The sequence below is a fragment of the Littorina saxatilis genome, unplaced genomic scaffold, assembly GCF_037325665.1.
Source record: "Littorina saxatilis isolate snail1 unplaced genomic scaffold, US_GU_Lsax_2.0 scaffold_568, whole genome shotgun sequence".
Classification (NCBI taxonomy): domain Eukaryota; kingdom Metazoa; phylum Mollusca; class Gastropoda; order Littorinimorpha; family Littorinidae; genus Littorina; species Littorina saxatilis.
The window spans coordinates 22,834-48,502 of record NW_027128788.1 but is presented as its reverse complement, the minus strand read 5'-3'; the positions used below and the strand labels follow the sequence as shown (position 1 = coordinate 48,502).

General features: G+C 43.3%; 1 protein-coding gene and 1 pseudogene across 1 annotated transcript; one reads left to right on the top strand and one right to left on the bottom strand.

Moving 5' to 3' along the window:
* Nucleotides 1–8,558: 8,558 nt before the first annotated feature.
* LOC138957102 (histone H1-delta-like) lies at nucleotides 8,559–9,355 on the top strand (annotated as a pseudogene).
* Nucleotides 9,356–14,919: 5,564 nt separating this feature from the next.
* On the bottom strand, nucleotides 14,920–24,332 carry LOC138957106 (uncharacterized). The gene is made up of 5 exons (XM_070328274.1): nucleotides 23,989–24,332; nucleotides 23,433–23,568; nucleotides 21,047–21,251; nucleotides 19,659–19,876; nucleotides 14,920–18,608 (listed from the first exon to the last, which is right to left on the bottom strand). Exons 2-5 carry the CDS (start codon nucleotides 23,472–23,474, stop codon nucleotides 18,261–18,263), a joined length of 813 nt encoding a protein of 270 aa, XP_070184375.1. The 5' UTR covers nucleotides 23,475–23,568; nucleotides 23,989–24,332; the 3' UTR covers nucleotides 14,920–18,260.
* Nucleotides 24,333–25,669: the final 1,337 nt, after the last annotated feature.

The window sequence follows — 25,669 nt, the reverse complement described above, 5'->3', positions numbered from 1 at the left end:
GAGAGAGAGAGAGATGATAATAATGATGATGGAACTTTATTTTTTAAGGATAGAGGTTTAAGGTGACGCCTTTTCTTACAACCGGTCCTTACTTCTAATACAAATGTCTAATAAATGAATAAACAAGTAAAGCAACATGACAAATAAACAAAGTAAACGAACGAACCAGCAAACAATCGACAAGTAAGCAAACAAGCAAATAAACATAAACAACAAAATGACAAAGTAAGGAACATACAAATCAAAAGCAAAACATGCAACATATTAATTGAAGTTATACATGTAAAGTGATCGACGGTTAAAGTTCCATCCTCACCTATTCACACTTTACTGACACTATACACAACCATCAGTGTGTATAGGAAACAGGTACTTAACGCCTTCGTCCGTACGGGTTACACACTGTGTATAGCCAAACGGTACCTAATGTGGATTTCGTACGTACAGAAGTCACACAGATCCGTCTGCGTATGACCGGTACCTAAGGTGCTCCTCGTCCGTATGTGTGTGTGTGTGCTTGCTTGGGCACGTGTGTGAATGTGTGTGTGATTTGTGCGCATGTCATGCTTGTGTGAATGATTATATGCTAGCTTGTGTGAGTGTACGTGTGACTGTGTGTGTGAAGGAGTGGTTATGTGTGTGTGTGAAGGAGTGGTTATGTGCATGTGTGTGTCTCCCCCACTTGCTTTGTCTCATTAGACCACGCTTTGAATTCGTGTCCTGCAGGTTTTGTGCGTCTCGTTTTTGCTTGTTTTTTATGTTCTTTGTGTGTGTGTGTGAGTGTGTGTGTACGAATACGAACGTTTAATTGCTATATGCCGTCGGTTCCTTACAATGGGGAATTTACTGAATTCATGCGCGACAAAAGTACGGTGCAAAAAAGGGTGGAAACCAAATACACACCAGTACCTCCGCTGCACCTGAAAAAAGCCGGGGCCACTTGCTGCGCACCGGGACCGAGCCATGAGAGGTGAGTTTCTGCACTAAATCTTCTCTGTTTTCTCCAAAATGACATATCATCACATAACAGGCGTTTGTACTTCGACCTAAGGTGTTATAGCATCCCATCATCGGTTTTATTCTTTCCCTCGATTCAATTGTGAACTCTGAGCTTCGATTGTTTATGCTTTTTAAGTGAATTATGTGTAAATATTGACTTTCCACAATTATTACGGAAAATCAAGCTTATCAAACAAGCTGCAGAGAATTGGAATGTAATTATTGGTTATTTGTTGACATCTGGCTTAAGTGGTGTCTACTAACTTCACGCGGTTGAATCATATTTCTTGAATCTCTACTGTCACCGAACGAATTTGTTGCTGCGCACCGGGGACACTGGGCTGCGCACCGGGGCACTATTTGTGCAATTGATGCTGCGCACCGCGGCCAGTAATAAACGTGTTATCATGCTCCTTCAAAGTGTGTAGCATACTGTTTTCGATTGCGACCGTACTTAAGAAATACCCCCAGAAAGTTTTCTCACCCCCGCGGACAAGAACAAGCGGAAAATCAGACCAACAAAGTTCCACGGGTGTACATCAGATAATCCAGTTGAAAAACAAGCCTATAACAACTCGAGGCCCTTCAAAATTCCAGACAGTAGATCGGAATTGTACAGGAACTCATTTTTTGTTAGGACGCCAGCTGAGTGGAACCACCTGAAAGACCCTGTGGCGCCCTCAGCAACTGCCAGCGCATTCACATAATAATAATAATAATAATAATAAATAACTTTTCTATAGCGCGAGTCCCATCAATTGGCTCCAGGCGCTTTACAAATTCATTATAGAATAAACTAGCACAAATCAACAAGCATACAAAGCATACATTTAACTGAGACATAACACCAAGATCCCAAGCACTAAGCAAAACTTAGCGTACAATGTTAAAAGTACACACACACACACACACGCACGCACGCACGCGCACACACAAAGATACCATTGACAAATAGACCATAAAGCACATGCAGGGTAGAGAGTTCCAAAACAGAATAGAGTTGTGGAGAGTCTACTCAGGCTAAGCAAAGGCTTTACGAAACTCGGTGTTTTTCTCCAGATTTTAACACTGCCCATATTCCATCGGTTGACATCACCAACCTGGAAGGGCATGTATAGCAAGACTTTTAAACATTTTAACACCTTTTATGCTGCGCTCTCTCACCCGTTGCGACGATAGCCACCACTGGCTCCTGCAACGTAACCTATCCAGATCCAGATCCAGTTTGTCAGCTTGTCCCGAGGGGACACAACATTAGCTGTCGTCTGCTAGCTATTTTTTTCTTCACATTGTTACCTGCAGGGACCTCGGTTCCGCAAGGTCTATAGGCCTGTCCCTTACAAAATTGATTGAATAATGACCGCCCTCTTCAAGCACGACTGTCAATAAAAAATAAATATTTGAACATGCTTGAAGAGGACGGTCATTATGCAATCAAGAAGCCACCTATAAGCCCTTCCCCAGTATGTGGCAATCATCTATTGCTTTATTGAGAACATCGTCTACTCTTCTCGTAGTTCAATAACAATAACAATAATAGCACTTTATTGTCCATTAAAACAGTACATAAAAATGGAACATTTTCTTCCAGCTGAGAGTTCTTGTAGTTCTTGTTCTCATTGTTTGCAATACACATGCGCGGGCAGGTACAGGCGCCCGCAGGTATATTCCCAGCGAAGTTAGAGGTAAGCTTATCCCACGAACGAATACTGAGATCGACTTGAGACATTTTCTTCCCGATAATACATGATAAAGAAGGATCCTTTGTTGCCAAACTATGGCTACAGTTGGGGACAGAAGTTGCCAAACTTTAGGAGGCCTACGTTGATCCGAATTTGGGTGGATTTCCGCGGATTTCTTTATTTCTGATTTTTATTGAATAAATGGAAGAACGCCAAAGTCTTTTCTGAAATAGGTACTCTTTCCAGTCACTTCATTCAGCGACAAAAAACGAATCTTCAATGGTTCATTCGAATGCACATCGACAATGTGTCAAATAACGTCCTGAACTCTCGAAATTTGAATTTGCAGTAGTAACATCTAAACTGATCCATTTGTTCACCTGCAAAGCAGAACAAACCCACTTTTAAAAACGACCGAACGTCAGCGTTATTATACCTTTTGTGTGTGTGTGTGTGTGTGTGTGTGTGTGTGTGTGTGTGTATAGATCTGAGACAGACAATACTTTATAAATTATTCCCTCACGGTAGTACTGGCCCATATGCGCAGCAAATTAGTGCCCAGGTCAGTATACAGCCCTCAAAACAGAGACATAGCCCGGTGCGCAGCAACAAAATCGTTCAATGACGCTAGAGATTCAAGAAATATGACTCAAACCGCATGAATTTATATTACACCACTTGAGCCATATGTCAACAAATAACCAATAATTATATTCCAATTCTCTGCAGCTTGTTTGATAAGCTTGATTTTCCGTAATAACTGTGGAAGGTCCGAATTTACACATACATCACTGGCCCCGGTGCGCAGCACATAAGTGCCCCGGTGCGCAGCCCTCAAAATAGAGACATGGCCCCGGTGCGCAGCCCTCAAAATAGAGACATGGCCCCGGTGCGCAGCCCTCAAAATAGAGACATGGCCCCGGTGCGCAGCCCTCAACATAGAGACATGGCCCCGGTGCGCAGCCCTCAAAATAGAGACATGGCCCCGGTGCGCAGCCCTCAACATAGAGACATGGCCCCGGTACGCAGCCCTCAAAATAGAGACATGGCCCCGGTGCGCAGCCCTCAAAATAGAGACATGGCCCCGGTGCGCAGCCCTCAAAATAGAGACATGGCCCCGGTGCGCAGCCCTCAAAATAGAGACATGGCCCCGGTGCGCAGCCCTCAAAATAGAGACATGGCCCCGGTGCGCAGCCCTCAAAATAGAGACATGGCCCCGGTGTGCAGCCCTCAAAATAGAGACATGGCCCCGGTGCGCAGCCCTCAAAATAGAGACATGGCCCCGGTGCGCAGCCCTCAAAATAGAGACATGGCCCCGGTGCGCAGCCCTCAAAATAGAGACATGGCCCCGGTGCGCAGCCCTCAACATAGAGACATGGCCCCGGTACGCAGCCCTCAAAATAGAGACATGGCCCCGGTGCGCAGCCCTCAAAATAGAGACATGGCCCCGGTGCGCAGCCCTCAAAATAGAGACATGGCCCCGGTGCGCAGCCCTCAAAATAGAGACATGGCCCCGGTGCGCAGCCCTCAAAATAGAGACATGGCCCCGGTGCGTAGCCCTCAAAATAGAGACATGGCCCCGGTGCGCAGCCCTCAAAATAGAGACATGGCCCCGGTGCGCAGCCCTCAACATAGAGACATGGCCCCGGTGCGCAGCCCTCAAAATAGAGACATGGCCCCGGTGCGCAGCAACAAAATCGTTCAGTGACGGTAGAGATTCAAGAAATTTGATTCAACCGCGTGAAGTTAGTAGACACCACTTGAGCCAGATGTCAACAAATAACCAATAATTACATTCCAATTCTCTGCAGCTTGTTTGATAAGCTTGATTTTCCGTAATAATTGTGGAAAGTCAATATTTACACATAATTCACTTAAAAAGCATAAACAATCGAAGTTCAGAGTTCACAATTGAATCGAGGGAAAGAATAAAACCGATGATGGGATGCTATAACACCTTAGGTCGAAGTACAAACGCCAGTTACGTGATGATATGTCATTTTGGAGAAAACAGAGAAGATTTAGTGCAGAAACTCACCTCTCGTGGCTCGGCCCCGGTGCACAGCAAGGGGCCCCGGCTATTTTCGGTGTGCAGCGGAGGTACCGGCGTGAATTTAATACACGTACCGCAATTATTTTCCACTTGGTAACATCCAAGTCGAACGTGTGTTTAGTCTGAGACCAATGTCAATGTGATCGATCGTAAAGCCTGATAAACGACGCTGCGTTTTAGTGTGTGTGTGTGTGTGTGTGTGTGTGTGTGTGTGTGTAATGAACCTTTTTAAAGCATTGTTGAACGTTTGAAAGAAGGACATATTTTCTCAATGAAAACTGTCGGGGAACACTTCAGCATGATGCTCTAAAGATTTCCTCTCATAATTGTTGATATGAATACCGAGTTTGATCCAGAAAACTTTCTTAGTTCAGTAAGAGAAAGTGTTAACGGAATTAACGGACAGAAAGAGGGACTGGCACTGTGACGAAAGACTGACAAATCATGAGCAACGATCGAATGGATGACACCTGATAGCAATCAAAACCAGTATGATTTGACAGCAAACTGTGCCGAAAGAATTGAAAATAAATACCCCAATAGGATAAAAAAAATTTTTTTTTCTAAAATGCCACGTCCATCGCTGCCTACACCACAACACACACATGCAGTGACCTATATTTTCGACGCAGTCACCGGACTTTTACCTCCGGCTGATTTTATCAAAGCAAACACATCCAATGAATTATTTTGCCTAATTTAACACACACAAGCGGATATCTTGTGTTTATAATATCTGCTAAGTGCTATATATTGGTGCCCTAAGCACATATTCAGAAAATACAAATTCTGACAGCTATAAACGGCCGCCGTGGTGCGTGTCCGTTCCACTTCCTATCATTAGGGTATATCCCAGTCCCACCAATTCTTTCTTTGTCTTAAGATACAGATACTGTCAGGCTTTTACACACAGTACAAACACCCTTCCATTTGAACGCTCACCAAACGGGAACATTCTAGGTGCCCTACGTAAAGAGCGTGCAATTTTCAAAGAATTAATTTTGCGGAGAGAGTGTCAGAGACAATCGGACCGTGGTGCGTTTTGGCGCTAGACCTAACTTTTAAAATCTAAATAATAAATTGACAGCTTGTTACACAAACATTCTTAAATCATAAAAGAATTCTTTTTTCATCAAGACAAGATCAGTACAATTCGAAGTTTTGAAAGTTTGAAAAAAGAAAAGCCCGGAAGCAGGGTCACGCAAGGTCGTGGTTCTCGTAGCAGACGACGGTTTATACATGTACCTATCGCCAGTTCCTCGGAACAGTCAAAAGCCATCGCTAGAGTTCTTGTGAACCACATCCGTTTGTTTCGTGCATAGTCAGATGTACTTAATAACGTGCTATTGCAGATAAGCTCACAGCGAGTCGCATTCAAATTACTAACTGACGACTACATTGTGAAAAAGGGAAACTTGATCACACGGGTTCACGATGGCTCAAGGGTAAGATAAACCACGCAAAAATAAATTCTTTGAAAATTGCTCGCTCTTTACGGAGGGCACCTAGGATGTTCCCGTTTGGTGAGTGTTCAAATGGAAGGGTGTTTGTACTGTGTGTAAAAGCCTGACAGTATCTGTGATGGTTTACGGGAGGCTTACTGTGCCTTTAAGAATTGTTCATGTACATGTATATGCCAATAATAAGTTTGAATCTTGAAGGGTCCGTGAAAATAGATTAAGTATAGCCTGGACGCGCCAGAAATGTTGACGTTGAAAATCCTGATCGCCATTTTGCATTCGAACCAAACACCAAATATTTTTCGCAATTTGCCCCTTTTTAACCTATTCCCTGAAAGTAAATGTACTATTAAATACACGCAGACCACCATACTATATCTGAAGGAAAATGTTTAAGTACCAAACATCCGTTGTAAAAGATCCGAGCAATTTCACCAGAATTGTTCACGCCGTTTTCCTAAGGTTGTGGCTATATCCACGGGTCCGTGTCTCTAGTCCCTAGCTAGGCTATATCCACGTCACTGACGTCATCGTCGCACGGGAAGCCTCGCGTTGGCACTCTTATCAAGCGCCATTTTGCTTTTACCACAACTGACACAATCAACTCTTTTGACAGCCTGCAAACTAAACTGGAAGCCTTTACAGGAGTGCACTCATGTGCAACTTTCGTAAAGTTCGTCGAGATCGATAGCAGTCATCAGGAAGTATCGCACAAAATATAGATTCCTATTTTTCCATTAACGGCCATGTTGGCTCCGTAGCTCAGACGGTAGTGAAAAGTCAAACAGTCCATGAGACCTCCAGTTCGAGCCTGGCCCCAGTCTTCTTTTTATTTTTGTTAAAATAAATTTTTAGACTTATTTTTCCCCCTCTTAACTTTCCTTTCTTTTACGTTGCTCTTCTCTTCTTTTCTCCAAAACATTTCGTTGATAAGAGCTGAGATAGCAATAAAAATGCACTCCTGCAATTTTCACCGGCAGGACGGCAGCTGGCTTTGTTTACATTGTATCACATAAACTCCCCTCTCCTACCATTCAAAGTGCTGCTGATCGAACTTTGGACCCTGTATTCCACTCATAGAGTCTAACTCGTTATTTAAGAATAAAAGAGAGTTTTTACTTTTAAAATTTGACAGCTGAAGTCAGTGAACTGAAGTGCCCAACCGAAAGCAGCAAAATATAAGGCGAGAGTAGCGTCCCTTGAGTACGATGACGTCAGTGACGTGGATATAGCATCGAGTCTAGAGACACGGACCCGTGGATATAGCCACTGTCTTTTCCTAAACACTATTTAGTCAAATTCCGGTTACCATAGCCAAAAAACAAACCTTCTTCACAAGATCACGTATTTTCTATACCCGAAATAACCAGTGATTTAGAATGAACATCAAATTCTCAATGTGTTTTGTTCTTTAATGGATATACAAATGTTCGATGATTATGCTGTAGAAGGGAAAATATTTTGTAATCCTGGATCACAAAGATTCGAGGGAAAATGGATCGTTGCGAAAGAAAAGCAGCAATATTTTGATCGTTGTAAAACAAGCTTTTATTTCAACAAGTACATTTTAAATTGATGTACTTGAAAGGAACGTATTCATTTTAATAACACAGTTCATTTTTAATGCAATATCCTCACGTAAAGCGAAGAAAATGGAAACTGAAAAAATAGTAAGAATAAAGAGGAAATCGGCTCAAAACCGCCGAGGATGAGATTTGTGTTTTATTTTAGTCAGGTACAGGTCAGAAAGCTTATCATACGGACTTAAAATTATGCGATCAAAGGAATAAAATTATATGAGTGGGTAAACTAAACGTCATTTTATTTTATGAACATATTTTATAATCATTAACCTGCGGATTTTGTGTATTTTGGAACGATTTAGTGTCATGAAGTTGTTTCTGAGGGTTGAGTGATGAGACGTTTTTTGCTGATTTCTCTGCGCAGAGAGCGAATTCGGACTCAAAAATTATATCAAATTAAAGGTTGTTATCAGGAGTTTCTGGACATATGCAATGTTTATATGATTTGATGCTCTGGTGAGTAGCGCGAGCAAGAAAACAAGTGTCAACAAACACAAAATAGGCTCGAGGAGGCCGTGCGAGGGGCGATTCAGCTGCGGCTGTGTGCCGCTTTCAATGCAGCCCGCGCGTTGTCTATAAATAAGGGGGGGGGGGGGATGCATATGAAGCTCGGGTGTCCGTTCGGCCAACAGCCAATAAAGTAACCATTTCAGCACTGACCCAAGACGACCCAACCCGGTCCCTAGCCCATTTCAGGTCTCCTCTAGCAGCCGGCAGCCAGCTGTCTACATCCCCCCCCACCCCCCTGCATTTTTATTTTTTATTTTCATACAAAGCCGGGTTTTCCCGTGTAACATGACCCTAATGGCTTTGCCGTGAGGGCGTAAAACTTACATTTTCTCTCTCTCTCTCGGGGATGCAATTTTGGTACCATTCGCTCAGCTCGCTCGCTAGTCAATACACCGCTCCGCATTTCAGTTCACCGCTACTTCTCTATCATCATCATGTCTGACGTCGCCGCTGCCGCTCCGGCCAAGAGCCCCGCCAAGAAGGCCGCCAAGGCCAGGACGCAAGCAAAACCCGCAGACCATCCCAAGTACATCGCTATGATCGCTGCCGCTGTCGGCGCCCTGAAGGAGCGTGGTGGTTCCTCTGGTCAGGCCATCCTCAAGTACATCATGGCCAACTACAAGGTCGGCAACGAGGTGATCAACGCCCGTGTCAAGACCGGTCTGAAGGCTGGCGTCAAGGCTGGTACTCTCAAGCAGGTTAAGGGAACCGGAGCAGCTGGATCCTTCCGTCTGGGCGAAAAGAAGGTCGCCGCCAAGAAGCCCGCTAAGGCAAAGAAGCCTCAGGTCGTCAAGAAGCCCGCTGCTAAGAAGGCTGCCAAGACAGTCTCCTGCTAAAAAGGCTGCCAAGTCTCCCGCCAAGAAGGCTGCCAAGCCCAAGTCTCCTGCCAAGAAGGCTGCCAAGCATAAGAAAGCAAAGTCTCCTGCCAAGAAGGCCACCAAGCCCACCAAGCCCAAGAAGGCAAAGACCCCCAATAAGGCCGCTGCCAAGAAACAGCAAAGAAATAATTGGGTTTTTGCTGGTCGGCTTTTTGTCGACACTTCTCAGTATTCAAGGTCCTACTTATAATTAGGACTACCCTCATTTTCACAAAAGAGATGGAACTCTCGTTGCCATTACTGATACGTGTTATGTTGTGAAAGGTTCGGGAAAACTGATGTTTTGTTTCTCTGATGTGTTACGGACTCACTGGACTTTCACTCACGGACACAACAGATGACATTGTGACAACAGCAGAATACTGGCATGGCATACTTTATTCCTGTGTTCGCTTCCCTCCTCACCTTCGCCTACCCGACCGAAGCCGGGTGGCACAAGCCACAATACAAAGTTGACTACATCTTGTCAGTTAGTGGATCTCACAACAACACACGTCCTCTCTCTTCTGTGTCTCTCAAGGTTCTCTCACTGACATATCATGTACAAAGTGAATCCAACCAGTTTAGCTAGAGATGCAGACAGAAACATCCAATCAACTGGAATAAACTTCAATCTCGACATAGGTCCTTGTCATCATTTTCACGAGTTTTCATTCACAAACACCTGGGAAATAAATCTCATGTTCCCCATGCAATAAATTCCAGGTTACCATAGTTGCAGGAAGCAGGTTATACATGGATAATTAAATCAAAAGCAAACCCAATAGAAACGCTCGGGGATTCTTCGGCTCTTTTCATTGGCGTTTCCCCAGACCTAAACAGACGACACGACACTGCTTTGCAAAGTTCCAAAAACGAACTGGCAAACTGGCAAAAGTAAACAAAAACTAAAAACTACTTCATGAAAGGTCATAAATTCACCACAAACAAACAAAACCTAGCGATATGTTTTGTCTTCTTACAAAGTCATGGAGTGCATGTATCTGTGTTTCGACACACAGATGTTCGGAGAAACACGAACGTCAAGTTCCAGTCAAACCAATTGACCCCTGACACACACATTTTGACACGTGCACAAGACGTTGTATCGATAAACGAAGCGAAAATAATAATAAAAGCAAAGAACTTAGCAACAAGATATGCAAACATCTAACAAAGCCGAGCAAGCAGAATGACAGGTCTAATGAAAAACAAAGAGGCAATGAGTCGGAAACAAGATCGCGATTCTTTCCTTCGCTGCACGACGCAAATCGTCTGTGACCCAACGTAGCTTCCACATTCGATCACTAAGCTTAATATTTACAACTGAAAACCGAGGGGGTCGAATACTGAGAAGAACATACAGAACTGTGCATCCTCAAACCTGACATATTTATCTCAACATTTTATGAACTCAAAACACAGAAAGTTGCTTTCACACGCCAGCTTTGATTGCAACAACGTGCTGGGGCCCCAAACCATGAGTTATCAAAACGGAACTCGTGTTTCAAAGCATGGCTCCCTGTGTTGATTTGGCACTTATTTTCTCACTACCAAAATGATGACAAAAACGATGTTTGGTGGTTTGTTGTCAGACCAGCTTTTTTGTCGGTCCGAGGGGGAGCATATCGTCTCAAGTTTTGTTTCGTTCGGCCTTGGTCAATTTTGTTTGTTTGTTTGCTTAACGCCCAGCCGACCACGAAGGGCCATATCAGGGCGGTGCTGCTTTGACATATAACGTGCGCCACACACAAGACAGAAGTCGCAGCACAGGCTTCATGTCTCACCCAGTCACATTATTTTGACACCGGACCAACCAGTCCTTGCACTAACCCCATAAGGGTGCGTATCGCTAGCGCTACGTGTCATTTGTGCTATGTGTCAATTGTCCTACGTGTCATTTGTGCTACGTGCCACTATCGCTACGTTGATTAGTGCTACAAATAATTTGTCGATGAGTCGCTATCATTCGTTCGACAGCACTACATCTTTTAGCGCTACTTGTCATTATCGCTACGTGTCAATACCACTACTTACTGACGAATCTCTCTTTCCGAGTCATTTTTTCTCTCGCTCTCACTCCTGGTTTGTGTATATATGTCTGTGTGTGTGTGTGTGTGTGTGTGTGTGTGTGTGTGTGTGTGTGTGTGTGTGTTTGTGTGTGTGTGTGTGACTTTCTCTATCTCTCTCTCTCTTGCTCACTCGCTCGCTCACTCACTCTGTCTCTCTCTGTCTCTCTCTCTGTCTCTCTGTCTCTCTCTCTCTCTGTGTCTCTCTCTCTGTGTCTCTCTCTGTCTCTCTCTCTGTCTCTCTCTCTGTCTCTCTCTGTCTCTCTCTCTCTGTCTCTCTAAGTCTCTCTCTCTGTCTCTCTCTCTCTCTCTGTCTCTCTCTCTCTCTCTCTCGCTCTCACTCTCTCTGACGGAATATTTTGTTGTTCCTTTCACTTTGCCAGAGATTTGTAATGTTCGGAAGAAAGTCTCTACATAATTTTCAGTTGTTTTTTCTTCGGATTTTGATCGTTTTAGAAAAAAAAGGGCTTTGTTTTTGATAAATTTTAAGACAGTGTTATTGCATATATTTTTAAATAAAAATATTGACACAAGGTATAACCGAGGATATTGAAACCTTTTCTTCTCTCTCAAATTCTTTTTTGAAATGAGAGGGGGAGAGAGAGAGGGGGGTGGGGATTGACAGAGAGACAGACAGAGAAAGCGCGAGAAAGCGGAAGAGAGAGACAGTTAACAGAGAGAGAGAGAGAGAGGGATGGAGGGTGCTTTTTATTTTATGGTTGGTTGGTTTTAGTTTTTAATGCACTGTTTTTGACAATTGTTTTCATTCGGTAAAAGGCAAATTCAATTACCGCTCTCTCTCTCTTTCTCTCTCATTGTAGCTTTCTCACTTCCTCTGACTCTCTATTATTTCATCTCTCTCTCTCTCTCTCTCTCTCTCTCTCTCTGTCTCTCTCTCTCTCTTCATTACACACACACACACAGTCACACACACACACACACACACACACGCACAAACGCATACGTACACACGGTATCGTACACACAAACTCACACACAGAAAAACATCCGTGTATGTATATACGGTATCATGCGTGAGAGAGAGAGAGAGGTAGAGAGGGGGGAGGGGGAAAGAGCGAGCGAGAAAGAAAGAGCGAGAGAAGACAGAAAGACAGATGGAGAGAGAGAGGGGGGGAGGAGAGCGGGAGAGACAAGGAGAGAGCGATTTTAAAGAGCTACAGAGAAAGAGCGATTGAGAGGTGCAGAGAGAGAGAGAGAGAGAGAGAGAGAGAGAGAGAGAGAGAGAGAGAGAGAGAGAGAGAGAGAGAGAGAGATGGGGGGGAGAGAGAGAGAGAGAAAGAGAGAGAGAGAGAGAGAGAGCTCAGAATGGCTTATTATACTAAGGCAACAGACTCATATACAAAGCACGGGGGATGGGGGAAGAGCAAAATCAAAAAAACAAAACACACACCAACAACAACCATGAAATAAATTCGTGGTGAAAAAAAAAGAGAGAGAGAGAGAGAGAGAGAGAGAGAGAGAGAGAGACACACACACACACACACACACACACGCACACGCACACGCACACACACACACATAGAGACAGAGAGACAGAGACAGACAGATCCGACAGCCAGCCATGCAGACATTTATATATATATATATACACACACTCACACGCAAACGCAAAGGGAAGTGTCTGCCGTTTGAACATGTAATAGTGCTATCGACACGTAGCGCTACAGTACATTGGATTTTCAAAAATAGTGATATCGACACGTAGTTCTATTGAGACGTAGTGATAATGACATGTGTGAATTGTGGCAATAGCACTACGTGCCGATAGCACTACTGTTTTTGGCAATTTGTGTCGATAGCACTACAGAAAATAGCGCAAACGATACGTAGCACAAATGACACGTAGCGCTAGCGGGACGCACCGCCCCATAATGCCAGACGCCAGGCGGAGCAGCCACTAGATTGCCAATTTTAAAGTCTTAGGTATGACCCGGCCGGGGTTCGAACCCACGACCTCCCGATCACGGGGCGGACGCCTTACCACTAGGCTAACTTGGTGCCTTGGTCAATAAATACGAAACAAAAGTCGATAATGCCCCCCGAGGACCGACAAAAAAGCTGGTCTGTCAACAACCCATCAAACATCTTATAATACCCAGACCAACCTGGATGAGGACTTTTTGTTATTGACTGAAATGACCACTTTCGCCCTTGACAAGCGACCTTGTCTTACATATCACTCGCTGAAAATTGGTTAAAGGTAAGCGAATATAGCCTATTTCTTGAAGGCATTCGACTGCCACAGTCCGCACCCTTGCGAATCTGCGCATCCGAAGCCCCTTTTGCTGAGCTCGATGTAGCCGCTTTTATTCTAAAACTATGTGAATTGAATTGGTCAGCTGGAATTCCGGCAATGTTCAATGTTAGTGTCATAACAAAATCCATCCTCAGTAGTGAACGACCACTAAGCGTGAACAGCGGACCGGGCATGCGCCATCTTTTCACCTTTAGTTTTCATAGATACCCATTCGTCAGAGTAGATCAAGACCGTTGGATAAAGGAAGTAAAATTAACTGAGAAGGAACTCAGAATGATCGTGCACTTTGTGAAGAGTCTTTGAAATTTGGCATGGTGGTAGGTATGGACACAAGGTTTTCAAAAACCATCGCAAACAAATTGAGCTCGACCTTGATTGGTCTGTTTGCGCAAAATCCAATATGGCCGCCACCCGGAAAAAGGACTGCTAAATTACACCCATTGTTACCACTACAGTATTGAGAAATACAACTTTTCACATGTGTTTTAGTGCAAGCAACCCATATCCAAGATGGATTTGACGTTTGGAGGTCATTTTAACGTCAAAGGTCATTCATTTGTCATTTTCAAGGTCATTTAATTTCAGAGTGTAATAACTCTGAACCTACTCAACTTAAAAAGAAACAATTAGTCTCTATACCCATGTTTTCGACCACTGGGAGTCTATTTCTGAACTCCTTGAATATCTCAGTCTCACCATTTAAGCTGAAAAGGTATATATGCTATTCAAAATGGCGGATGGGAAATTGGCAACTGACTCTGAACGCCCTGAGTGACCTGTGCCCATATGGTGTTTTGCTTTTGGGCACACAAACCATACCCGCTGGATGCCTGTCTTCCTGAAGGACATGGCTTGTCTGCCAGAGACCCATCCAAGTGTCCATGAAGCCTTTGAGGAAGGGAAGTTCGTTGTGCAGCGCAGTGACGAGAAGTTCTCCCTCATGGCGCTTGACCAGAGCCAGGAGCACAGCATCAAATTCCTGAAGGAGGACAGCGGAGCAAAAGGACTCTATGGTCAGCCAGAGGAAAAAGAGGTTATTGAACTCTCAAAACCAGAGGTCCTGAGAGTCACTGATGAATTTGAAAATGAAAGTCTTTCAGCTTCAAACAGAGAAGTCAATTTAGAGCACCCAGAGTCTTCTATTGCTGAACAAAACAAGTTCCTGAAACATCTCAAAGCACTGCTCTATCTTGTGAAAGAGGGAACAGTGGTCAACCCATTCAAGGAGACAGGCTCCCAGCTCGTCACACTGGACACCGGTGAAGTCATGGACCCAGTAATTGTCAACTGCTTGAAGTAAGCTCCAAACATCGGCAAGGCCTTGTTTACAGAGTTTGTGAGGGACAGACTTGAAACTTGCTCCAAACCATTGTCTGATGTTATCCCAAGGGCCAATTTGTACACTTTCAGCAACCGGCCACCTGTGTGTGGACCTGAAGAAGGGTGCTAACAAGTTGGGATCAGCAAGGGAAAATGCGGCGCTCATCACCAAGTTGTTTCTGTCCTTGCTAGGACGACCTGATGGTGATATGGACGACTTTCTCAGACATGAGATTCAGCGTGAGCCTCCTTCCTTGTGTGATCGTGGAAATTGAACTGATGTCAGGTACAAAGTCTGCTCTTCTTGGCTGCCTGCCTGGAATGCCTGATCCTGGACGCTCTCCTGCAGCAAAAGAAGCCTCTGTGATCGTACTGGATATGCCAGCCATCATCCATATTGTCAAGCCCCAGCGTGCCACTGTGTTTGAAGAATATACACTTATGCATTTGCTACCCTTCTTAGAGAGCCAGATGACCAACAACACCACAAGAGAGGATGCTGTTTGGGACACATATCAGGATGCAAGTCTCAAATCACAGACTCGTGCCAAGCGGGGTGAAAGTGAAGGAAGGCGAACTAGAGTCTCAGCAAAGATACCTATTCCAAAGGGAGCTGACTGGCAGAAGTTCCTCAAGGAGTCTGACAACAAGGCTGAGCTGTTCCAGTTCCTCAGCGAGCAACTAGTGCGACATACCACTGATGCAAGATATCATCTCCTGACTACGAAGGTTGACCTTGTGCTCACTAACAGACCAACAGATATATCAGCCTTATCTCCTTGCCACCAAGAAGAAGCTGACACACGGATGATGCTTCACCTCTGCCATGCTGCTGAGCAGGGACACACTAAGGGCTACCTCAGGACAGTGGACACAGATGTGGTGGTTCTTGCCATCCATCACTTTGATCAGCTGAAACTGTCAGAGCTGTTGATTGGATTTGGGTCAGGAAAGACATTCAGAGACATTCCAGTACATTACATTGCTCAACAGCTGGGACCTCAACGCTGCCAGGCACTTCCCTTCTTTCATTCCTACACAGGATGTGATGTAACATCGGCCATTTTCGGAATTGGCAAAAAGACAGCATGGAATGCATGGGCCACTTTTTCCTGAGGTCACTGACACCTTCATCGCCATCACCCAGGACCCAACCAGCCTCACACTCAACTCACTGCACATGCAGCGTCTGGAGCGTTTCACTGTGCTGATGTACAGCAAAAACTGTAGATCAACGTCTGTCAACGAAGCAAGAAAGCTGATGTTTACTGTTGGTCTCAAACCTCTGGAACCCATCCCACCAACCCAGCATGCGTTTTTCCAGCACACAAAACGAGCATTGCTCATCGCAGCTTTCATCTGAAAACAGTCTGTCCAAAACCTCCAACACCCCAAACCCAAGTGAATGGGGATGGGAATGGAATGAGCGAGAGAACCAAGGCATGGGTGCCATACTGGACAAGTCTGCCTGACGCCAGCACAGGGTGCTCACTGTTGCTCCTCTGTGGCTGCTTGGTTGCTTGGAAAGGAAACTGCAAGTGTCATCGCGCTGGTCTTCGCTGTGGTCCACTGTGCAAGTGTGAAGGAGGCTGCGCAAACAGTGCCAGTGACTAAGTCCAGAACTTACGACCAGTCGACCATATCTATAACATCAACAATTCTAAGCACCATAATTCGTGTTTAACTAAATAGTTAGTCGTGACTTCAAGAACTTGAACCGTAAGCTCACAGGGCTCACGCATGGGTGTACAACCCAATTTCATCTTTTGAAGTTAATAAATTCCAAAGTTATCGTCTTTGTTAAAGGCACAGTGCAGCTCACAGCCTTCGTTTTGCGTTTTTGTTGCAGCTGAGTGAATTTACAGTTCAAAAATCCTCCTATGGTAGTAAAACAAACCCAAAACTACCCAACGACGACATCTGTGAAGCTCGACAGTTTCTTGTTCACGCGAGTGCATAAATTAACCTAGTTATTACGTGGTGTTTGGTCGGAGTTCGATTCAACTGACTGATTCCGGCCTCCATTTTGTTTTACACAAACTCATGATGATGTCTGACATAGTTTGCTAGTGACGTGTCTTTTTGTGCATGATGTGGTGATCTACCTGATCTAAATTTAGATCCAAAAATAGGTCAAGACCAGCCGGGTCCGAGTACGAAATTAATTCGTAAAAAAATCGCAGTTCTTGACTCTTTGGGTGCAAGTCAATGAAACTTGGTAGTTCTTCTAACGGATAGCTGCCTGAGATATGACTAAAAGCCCCAGGGGCTCCGTGCACCTGGATTTGACAAGTTCAGTACCTTTAACTGAAATGAACTTAAAAAATGACCTTAAAAAATGACCTTTGACCCTGAAAATAGCGGTGAAACACCAGAGATCTTATATTTGGATTCCTTGCACTAGAAAACATGGGATAGCAGACATTTGACAAGGTTCTAGTAATAATGGGAGCTGCTATATGCCATTTACTGCTTCCGTCGGCGCCCATATTGAATTTTGCGCAAACAGGCAACAAAACGTAAGGTTGAATTTGTTTGCGATGGTTTTTGAAAACCTTATGACCATACCTAACTCCATGCCAAATTTTAAAAACTCTTCACCAAGTGCACGATTGTTCTAGATATGACAGAATTCCCAACGCGCTAAATGTACAGTCTAGCTTACGCATGCAAATTCCGTGCCATACAGCGCTAGAACGCTTCGCACAAGAAAAACAGACACAATGTGGGTTGGAGAATATCAAGGTCTGCAATGACTACCAATCACAGCATTCAGATTTGAAAAATAGAAAGCTCAAACACTAATTCTAAGACCTTCCTCGTGTGTATTGTCATCTATTCAACCCCCAAAATGAACGCTGTAGCTCTCGGTTCAATTTCAGATCTGTATCTCTATGAATATAGTGCATAAAATACTCAGGGTCGAAAGGGAGGACGAAAATTATGACTCGCTCAAAGAACCTCCCAATGAGAATTACAGTCTGGGATGCTCACTCAAAACACAGCTGTTTTCAATTTAAGTAACTCAGCGCTCAAACGTTTATTTCAAGTTAAGGTATTCCTGGTGTGTGGTCACATTATTACAACCCCCAACCTGAACTGTATTGGGGCGATTTGAGACAGTTTCAGTTCTTGTTAGATATACATTCTTTTAAGTACGTCGATCTTATGGTCTTTATAGTGGACAGATCGATATACAAATAATTATGAGACAAAGGATTCCCTCAGTAGGCGATGAATTCAATAATTATCAATTCCTAATAATTCCTAATTATTTGTTTGTCTGTCCCGCATTATAAAAAGCATAAGGTCGACGTAAGCGTGAATGTGAAGTTGTGTCAAAAATGAAACGTTCCAATAACTAACCTTTCTTGTTTTTCATTCTGGATTATCAGTGGAACGTAAACAGTCTATCTGTTTTGAATGTTTCGCTCTCAAGCCGGAGGTCTCTATTTGTAGGCCATTAGGCTTTTGATCATAACAAAAAGCCCCACGAAAACTGCTGCAATCAACGACCAAAAATGCTGTGGGCTCCTTTCACCGGGCACGTCGTTGCACACTGCCGTGTCGTTGACGCGACCAGAGAGACATGCTTCGCGGAGTTCCCCGTAATCTTGCCCCACTGAAGGCAGCAGCAGGATACCAGCAATATACGCAACGAAGGCTGCGACAACTGACGCGAGGAAACTCATTGGTATGGATCCCATGTCCGCCACTTTTTTCTTGATTGCGTAGAGTGGTCCTGGAACGTTCAGGGTGTCATCATCGCACGCCACCGGCATGGCTCCGCTGCACACCTACACATATACATTGTGTAGTATTATTCTAGTACGATGGAACCTCCCTTTTACTTTTAGACCTCCCAATGTAAGACTTCCTTCTTTTTAGGCAAAAAATAAAAATGATGTTGATGTAGGGTAACGTGACCAAATAAATAGGGTCGGTAGGTCGGCTTTTTGATTTACAAAAAAAAAATCTTATTTTTTAAAATGTTGTCGTTTTTAAAGGTCCTTGTCTACATTTTTATACCAAAATCGCCATTTGACCATTAAAATGCAGAGTCTATTATCTACAAATATCAACAATACACCCCCTTTCGATCAGGAAAGACGAAGCCAGTGTAGCCGTTTGAAAACTCATTGTAGTATTCCAGCGTAGTACTCATAGTAGGATATCCTTATTTGGAAAATGCCAAGCGCAAAACTCCTCTCAAATCACGTGCATTTCGTGCGTTTAAAAAAAAAGCGTGGACAGCGCTCCAGTGTCAAACTGTTGCTGCACTTGTTTGGGCGTGGCTATAAGCATAGTGACATGAATTTGATTGGTCAGTATTTTTAGGCAAAGCACATGTTCTCAGCAAACAGAAAACAAAATATTAAAAGCGTGAGTCACGCTACCCAAAAATAAAATCTTTTTTTACATATATATTATTTTTTCTATAACTTTTTTCCCCATGGTTCATTCATCATTTGACATAATTTTGTATCGACATCTAACCATAAGATTATTGAAAAAAAGCAAAAATGTAGACGACCGCCTTTAAAGGAGGTTACCTCCCTTGGTCTCGGTATGGTTCGCAAAATGTGCCAAAAGTTTGTTATTTTGAGAAATGAAAAAAGAGAGATTGCTGATTGCAAAAATGACGTCATTTCTGCGTACTTTGTCTTGTTTTGACTACAAGGCGTTCCAGATTGACTTTGAGATAGCCCCAATTACTGAAAAGTTGCATACACCGTTGATTCTGTGGGTTTCTTTGTAACAGCCGCATCAGTCAATACCTTTATGACAAGACCAACAACCATGCAACACAATAATTGCAATATGTATGTTATCAGTAGCGTCCCCACCTGTTGGAAGAACTTTACTTTAGGCAAGTCTAGGTCAGGTCTCAGCTTTTCCAGCCTCTCCTTATTGGGGTCAATTTTGTCACAGTAGTTGGTGCAGACGAGAAGACGAGGCTCAGTGAGTCCCAGACTCGTCTTGAAGTCCTCCCTCTTTTTCTTAAATTCAGGGTCATCCATGTTCACCTTGTCCTTCTTTGTCAGCACTCCAAAAAGAGGTATTTCTGAAGACAAACATTTACATTGACGGAGGAATTACCCAACCAGGTTCACAGTGTCGTAGGGTACGGGAGACAAAATGATGGCCTGAGGATTGGAGTTTTCCAAAACGTTAGACTCAGTTATTCGTCATACCCTTGAGGGAGTCAGGACTGCAAAATAATCAGCGTTGTATAACGCCCAAACAAAATAATGCTTAATAGAGAATCCTGAATCGCCTGCAGAAAAGAAGAAAAGCAGAACAGAAGGCTCTCTTCATATTTGGGCTGGAAAACAGATCTTCAACTCTTGATTGATTGCAAAGAAACATGTGTAGCATCAAGGATACGTCTAACCTAACTTCATTGACATAACAAAGGCATTCGACAAAGTGTAGAATGATAGGTTCTGGCAGACCATGATGGATTTTAGAACAGAAGAGGTAGTTGTATGTCATTAGAGCACTGCACAAAACTGTCTGGTGGTGTGCTGTACTGCTCAACAAGAAACTAGAGGGTCTTTTAAAACGACGGTATAGATATAAATCGGCGTTGACCAAGGGTGTCTTCGCTGACCCATGCTATTTAACTCTTTTTAGAAGGGGTCTTGCGGCAAACAATTCAGTAGGCGGTAGGGTCTTCTGCAGATTAAGATGTACAGATAGCATTGCTCTCCTGGGTTGTAGCACTACACCAATGCAGAGTTTCAAGACTTCAAAAACAGATGAGTGGGCTGGGCACGGGTATGGAATTCAGTTTAGAGAAAAGCAAGAGTACAAAAATAGCACAGAAGATATCAGTATAATAAGCATACAAAGAGACGACCAAAACTGGAGCAAGTCTGCAGATGTTAATCCCTGGCTGCAACCTTGTGCAACGACAGCTAACACAGATTCAGCGCAGTTTGTAGTCATCCCTGCTGTGGTTGTGACTATTCTCATGCGAATTCCTGTTGAACGTAGGCTTTTCTTGCACACAGTTTCACACAGATATTAAAAGTTGCTGACAAGTAACAACCACAGCGCTGATAACTTGACTGCACACACTATACAGCTTGAACATCAGCTTTCCCTTACAACTATGAAAATAAAGAATGTAGTTAAATACAATTAAAGAACTCTTTTTTTTGGAATAAACAAAGAACCTGCTATCTAGAGCAGGAAACCATGAAGGTGTGCAACCCACATGCATGCTTACCTCTTTCCTGTGGGCTGTCATGCGATGGTTTGACAACACTTCGTACGCATTTCATCAGCTGTTCTGGCAAGCTGTCTTCACAGGTAGCTACAAAGATGACCCGGTGTATGAGCATGCCTTCGTGGGTCATCCTGTATTTGAAGCGTACTTCCTGCGCCGCAAGGTTTTTGCAATCATTGTACACATTCATTATGGCCTCAGTGTCCTGGAAACAAAATCACGATGACTGAGTCTGCGGAGTTTATGCAGGATTCACAGGTGTAAAGAAAACATTATGGGATAGCTCAGTCGGTAGTGGCGCTGGCTTGATTGAAAGCAGTTGTTGCGTGTATACGGACGAAGCTTCTGCGTACACGGCTGCTCTGAGACGGGTTGAGTTTTGTGTGACTTGGCTCAGATTTGTCTTCGACTCGTGAAGTTGCTCATTTGTATCTAGGGAACAGTTGGAGTCTGACGTTTTTCGTGTTTTCGTTGTCTTGATATTCTTAAAGATCGGAGTGTTTTTCGTGAGCTACCAAACACAGATAAAAGTAGTCAGACGAAAAGACGAATGAAAAGCACGCACACCAGCACGCAGGATAAACATGCAATAGCTAACAGACAGATAAGACAAGTAGACAGACAGAAAACAAAACAAAGAAGCACTGAAAGAATGAACGAAAATTAAGAAAAAAAGAAAGAAAAAAGAAAGAAAGAAAGAAACAACAAACAAAAAAAGCAAATAATAAACAAACAAACACAATGCACACACGGATATATCGTCACTAACCAAACAAATTGGAAAGAGAATATAACTGCTACAGCCGAAGAGAACATTCTTTGACTTTTTCATAATTTTATTGTACAGCAGGGTAGATTTGATCTACCAGCCAATTTGCGACAAGAATAAAATGATCGTTACGAAGAAAAAAGCAAGAAAAAAAAAGCAGTTGTTGCTATCGGCGTGAGTTCGAACCCCGCGGCGGTTTGGCGATGGAATTATTTCACAGAGACAACTTTGTGCAGACTCTCCGCGGTGTCCGAACACCCCCGTGTGCACGCAGTTGCATAATAAAGAGCACAAGTTCACAGCGAAAGTCTCAGGGCTTGAAAACATGAATACACGCATGCAGGAAAAGGAAACACAAATTGGGTAGTAATGCACTGTATGGCAACTCGCCTTCCCTAGTGAGAGAGCAGCCCGAATTTCCATCTGGGTATTCTCACAGGACGATTTGTCATCACTATCTATACCAATACTTATGCCAATACCAATTAATGAAAAGGTTTGTCAGTGAAATTAGCATTTACAAATTTAGATGACCGACAATTTACATAGGTGAACACTACTTTGACGTTCTTACATTCTATCCAAAGTCTAGACAATTCTGTGTGTGAAGAACTTGCTTAAAAAACACCATAAAAATAACCTGTGTTGAATATGCCACATTTACGGTATTTTAGGTTGTATCAGTGAGTATGTTCTGAGTAATTTCTATGTCACCTTCTTTAGCTGAAAAACAACCAGAAAACGATACCAAGCGTACGAAACATTGAACTTGCCTTTGGAGGCAAAGCCAGTCAAAGAGAACTGTTTTGACAAAGGGGGACTTTATCAATCATTTGTCTGTATGCATCCGAAGTCATGATGTATTTGGATGTAAGTCCATAAACCTATGACGGGCTTTAAAAATATTTCCCCCCCCCCCCCCTGCCGGAAGATTGCATAACATTTGAAGAAATACCGGTAAGGATCCGACATTTTACCTGAAGTACGTATAGTATGTCTCGTGACCATTGTAGAATCCTTAATCTTTGATCCGAATGCCAGATAGCCAAGCGAAATGCCTTTATAGACTATAAAGTTTGAAATGACACGAGAATAAATGTTGTAGTTGGGTTACGAAATTTGTTGGAATTTTGTGTGTGCCAAGTTTACAATAAACATTTTGTTGTAAGATCCTATCGTCAAAAAAGTTTGATAAATACCATAGGACTATGCCTGATAACATTTAAACAAAAAAAAAAAAAAAACAAAAAAAATTCTTGCACTTGATTTAATTTCGATGAAATTTGAAATATTGCCTTATAGATTTAATGTCAGGGCTGCTTAGCGTTTTGGCCCGTTCTAATCCTATGTGGGGCATGAAATCCCGTTGACCAATGCAGACGCAAAGAAGATAGAATTGCTGGCAAGATGAACATGCGTATGACCTTATTCCAAATAAATAACTGGCCTATTGTTTTAACAAGATTGTTTTTCAATTTAAATATGATACGATGATAACATGGAAAACTATAGGGACAAGAACTCAAGCGAAGGCTAACATTACGTGCCCCATTCTTCAGATATATCAGACGAAATCGTTATCAAACACAGACTTTGACAGTACATTTATGAACGCACCTTAATGTGCCCATAGCAGAGCAGTGTGAGCAGTTCTGTCATGGCTGCCCCGCCTTCGTCAGATAATCCCGCCACATCAATCAGTGTCGGCAGTAACTTGTCATTGTATCTGTTTTGGTCACAGCACTTCGGATATCTGTGTCACATTTAACCAGGAGACAATCAGCCGTTTCGGAAAGAGAGAGAGAGAGAGAGAGAGAGAGAGAGAGAGAGAGAGAGAGAGAGAGAGAGAGAGAAATAGAGGGAGAGGGAGAGAGAGTGAGGATTAAATGAAAGCTGTTCAACTTTAAAGCTTGGCACACAACCTAACACACACTCACACGCACGCATGCACGCACGTACACACACACACCCACACCCACACACACACACTATTAAACACACACTATTAAACACACACATACATTTTTGTGCTCCCCCCCCCAAAAAAAAAAACCCACCCAACAACCTATTTTGGCGATTTGGCACATTTTTGGGATTAAAGATTTGTTCACAGGGGTCACCCCCCCCCCCCCCCCCTGTTAGGAGGCCCGGTTGGAATTTTACAAACACGCACCTCCTTGTTTTAATGGTGATGGCTTCAGCACCCGGGAGTGTCCCTGAATCGGCGTACTGCCGCCATCTGTCCTCTTGGAGCGCTGCTGCTGTGCTGTTTATAAATTCAGATTTACCTGCCCCTGAAAACACGACCAACTGTTTGAGCAGACCCAATGACGGTATCCATGTCCCACCCCCGTGTCACCACCTGGCGGCGCATTGACCCGTTATGGTCAACACTTGTTCGTTCTGTAACTTGTTCTTTTCTTTGATTGTTCCTAAACCTTAATTCTTAACCAAAAATGTGTCTAGTTTCTAATGGAGTTCCATATCGATACAGACCGACACATATTTTGCAAGCGCAAGAAGAGTAATCGCTATCTGAGTGTAAATATTCAGAACAATGTACGATACCAATGAAGAATTATACAAATTAGATTTTTGTTTGCTTTTTTAAAGAAAGAATTTCTGTTCATCGTTTTACCGATTTGTTTGTTTGTAACAGGAATAAAACAAAAGGTCAATGAAATCTATTTCTCTAACACAATACGAGCTATGTAAAATCTGCACTATGGGATTTACCCATTTTAACAACAGAATATTTATGGAATGTAGTACGAAGGATACCACAACGCAACAGTCTTAATCTTGTTTCTTTCATTAAATTGGTAACATTGTTTTTGTACAAGCTCGAAACCGAATTTATATTTCCAAAATAGTGCTGTAATAGGTTTGCTTACAGTATTTTGTTACGGATTATTCGGATTTGCAGGGAATTCCAACATATTAGTGTATGTATTAATTTCTCCAATTCTCTGGTTGTGTACTTTATTGGCGGTTCGCATGGCATCATATTCGAACGACTTTCAACCCTAATCATGTTGCAGTAATGTAACATCCGCTTTGTTTTCAGAAGAGAACTTACTAGTGCAGGGAGACAACAAGATCAAACTTGTGCAAGTAGTGAAATATTAGGAGGTAAGGAGTCTCGTAATAAACGGTGCATGGTCATATTTTTACCGCGTCGGTAGTTCGCTACAGGGGCGGATCAGTTGCTTTGTAAGGGGGGGTGCACTTTGAATCGAAAGTGAATGTGATGGGCGCGAAGCGCCCGAATTTGCTAGGGGGGTCCGGGGGCATGCCCCCCCGGAAAAAATTTTGGCTCAAAGAAGCAAAATGGTGCCATCTGGTGCCATTTGAACTTATAAATGGTCATAGAATCAGCTTTTCAATTTTTTTTTTTTTTGCTGGAGGGGGGGTGCACGTGCACCCTGTGCACCCCCTCGTCCGCCCCTGCCCTAGTTTCTTGCAAGAGCTCAAAAACGGTTGTTTGGAGGCACAGGGGTTTTACTGATCTGCTGTTGAACTCAGAAGTCAACCTTTTCAAAGACACACGTTTTTTTCAGAAGCAGCGAAGCGTTACCTGGCCCTGTCAGCTTGCAACACACCCTGCACGTTTCTTTCAAATCAGTAACTTCACGTCACATTTTATTTCAAGAAACCCCATGGGGGTACATAAAAAAAAAATATATAGATAAAACATATACAGTCATGGGATGTAATTCAAGCTCCTATCTTTTCAGCTGCAGTAATGCGAGTCAAGCTCATTTTGAGCTGAATAGAATCTCTCCTTTCAAACTTTTACCGCAGGATGTAGAGCAGACTGTTGTCAACGAGGGGTCTCGCAAAAGAAAGATGTC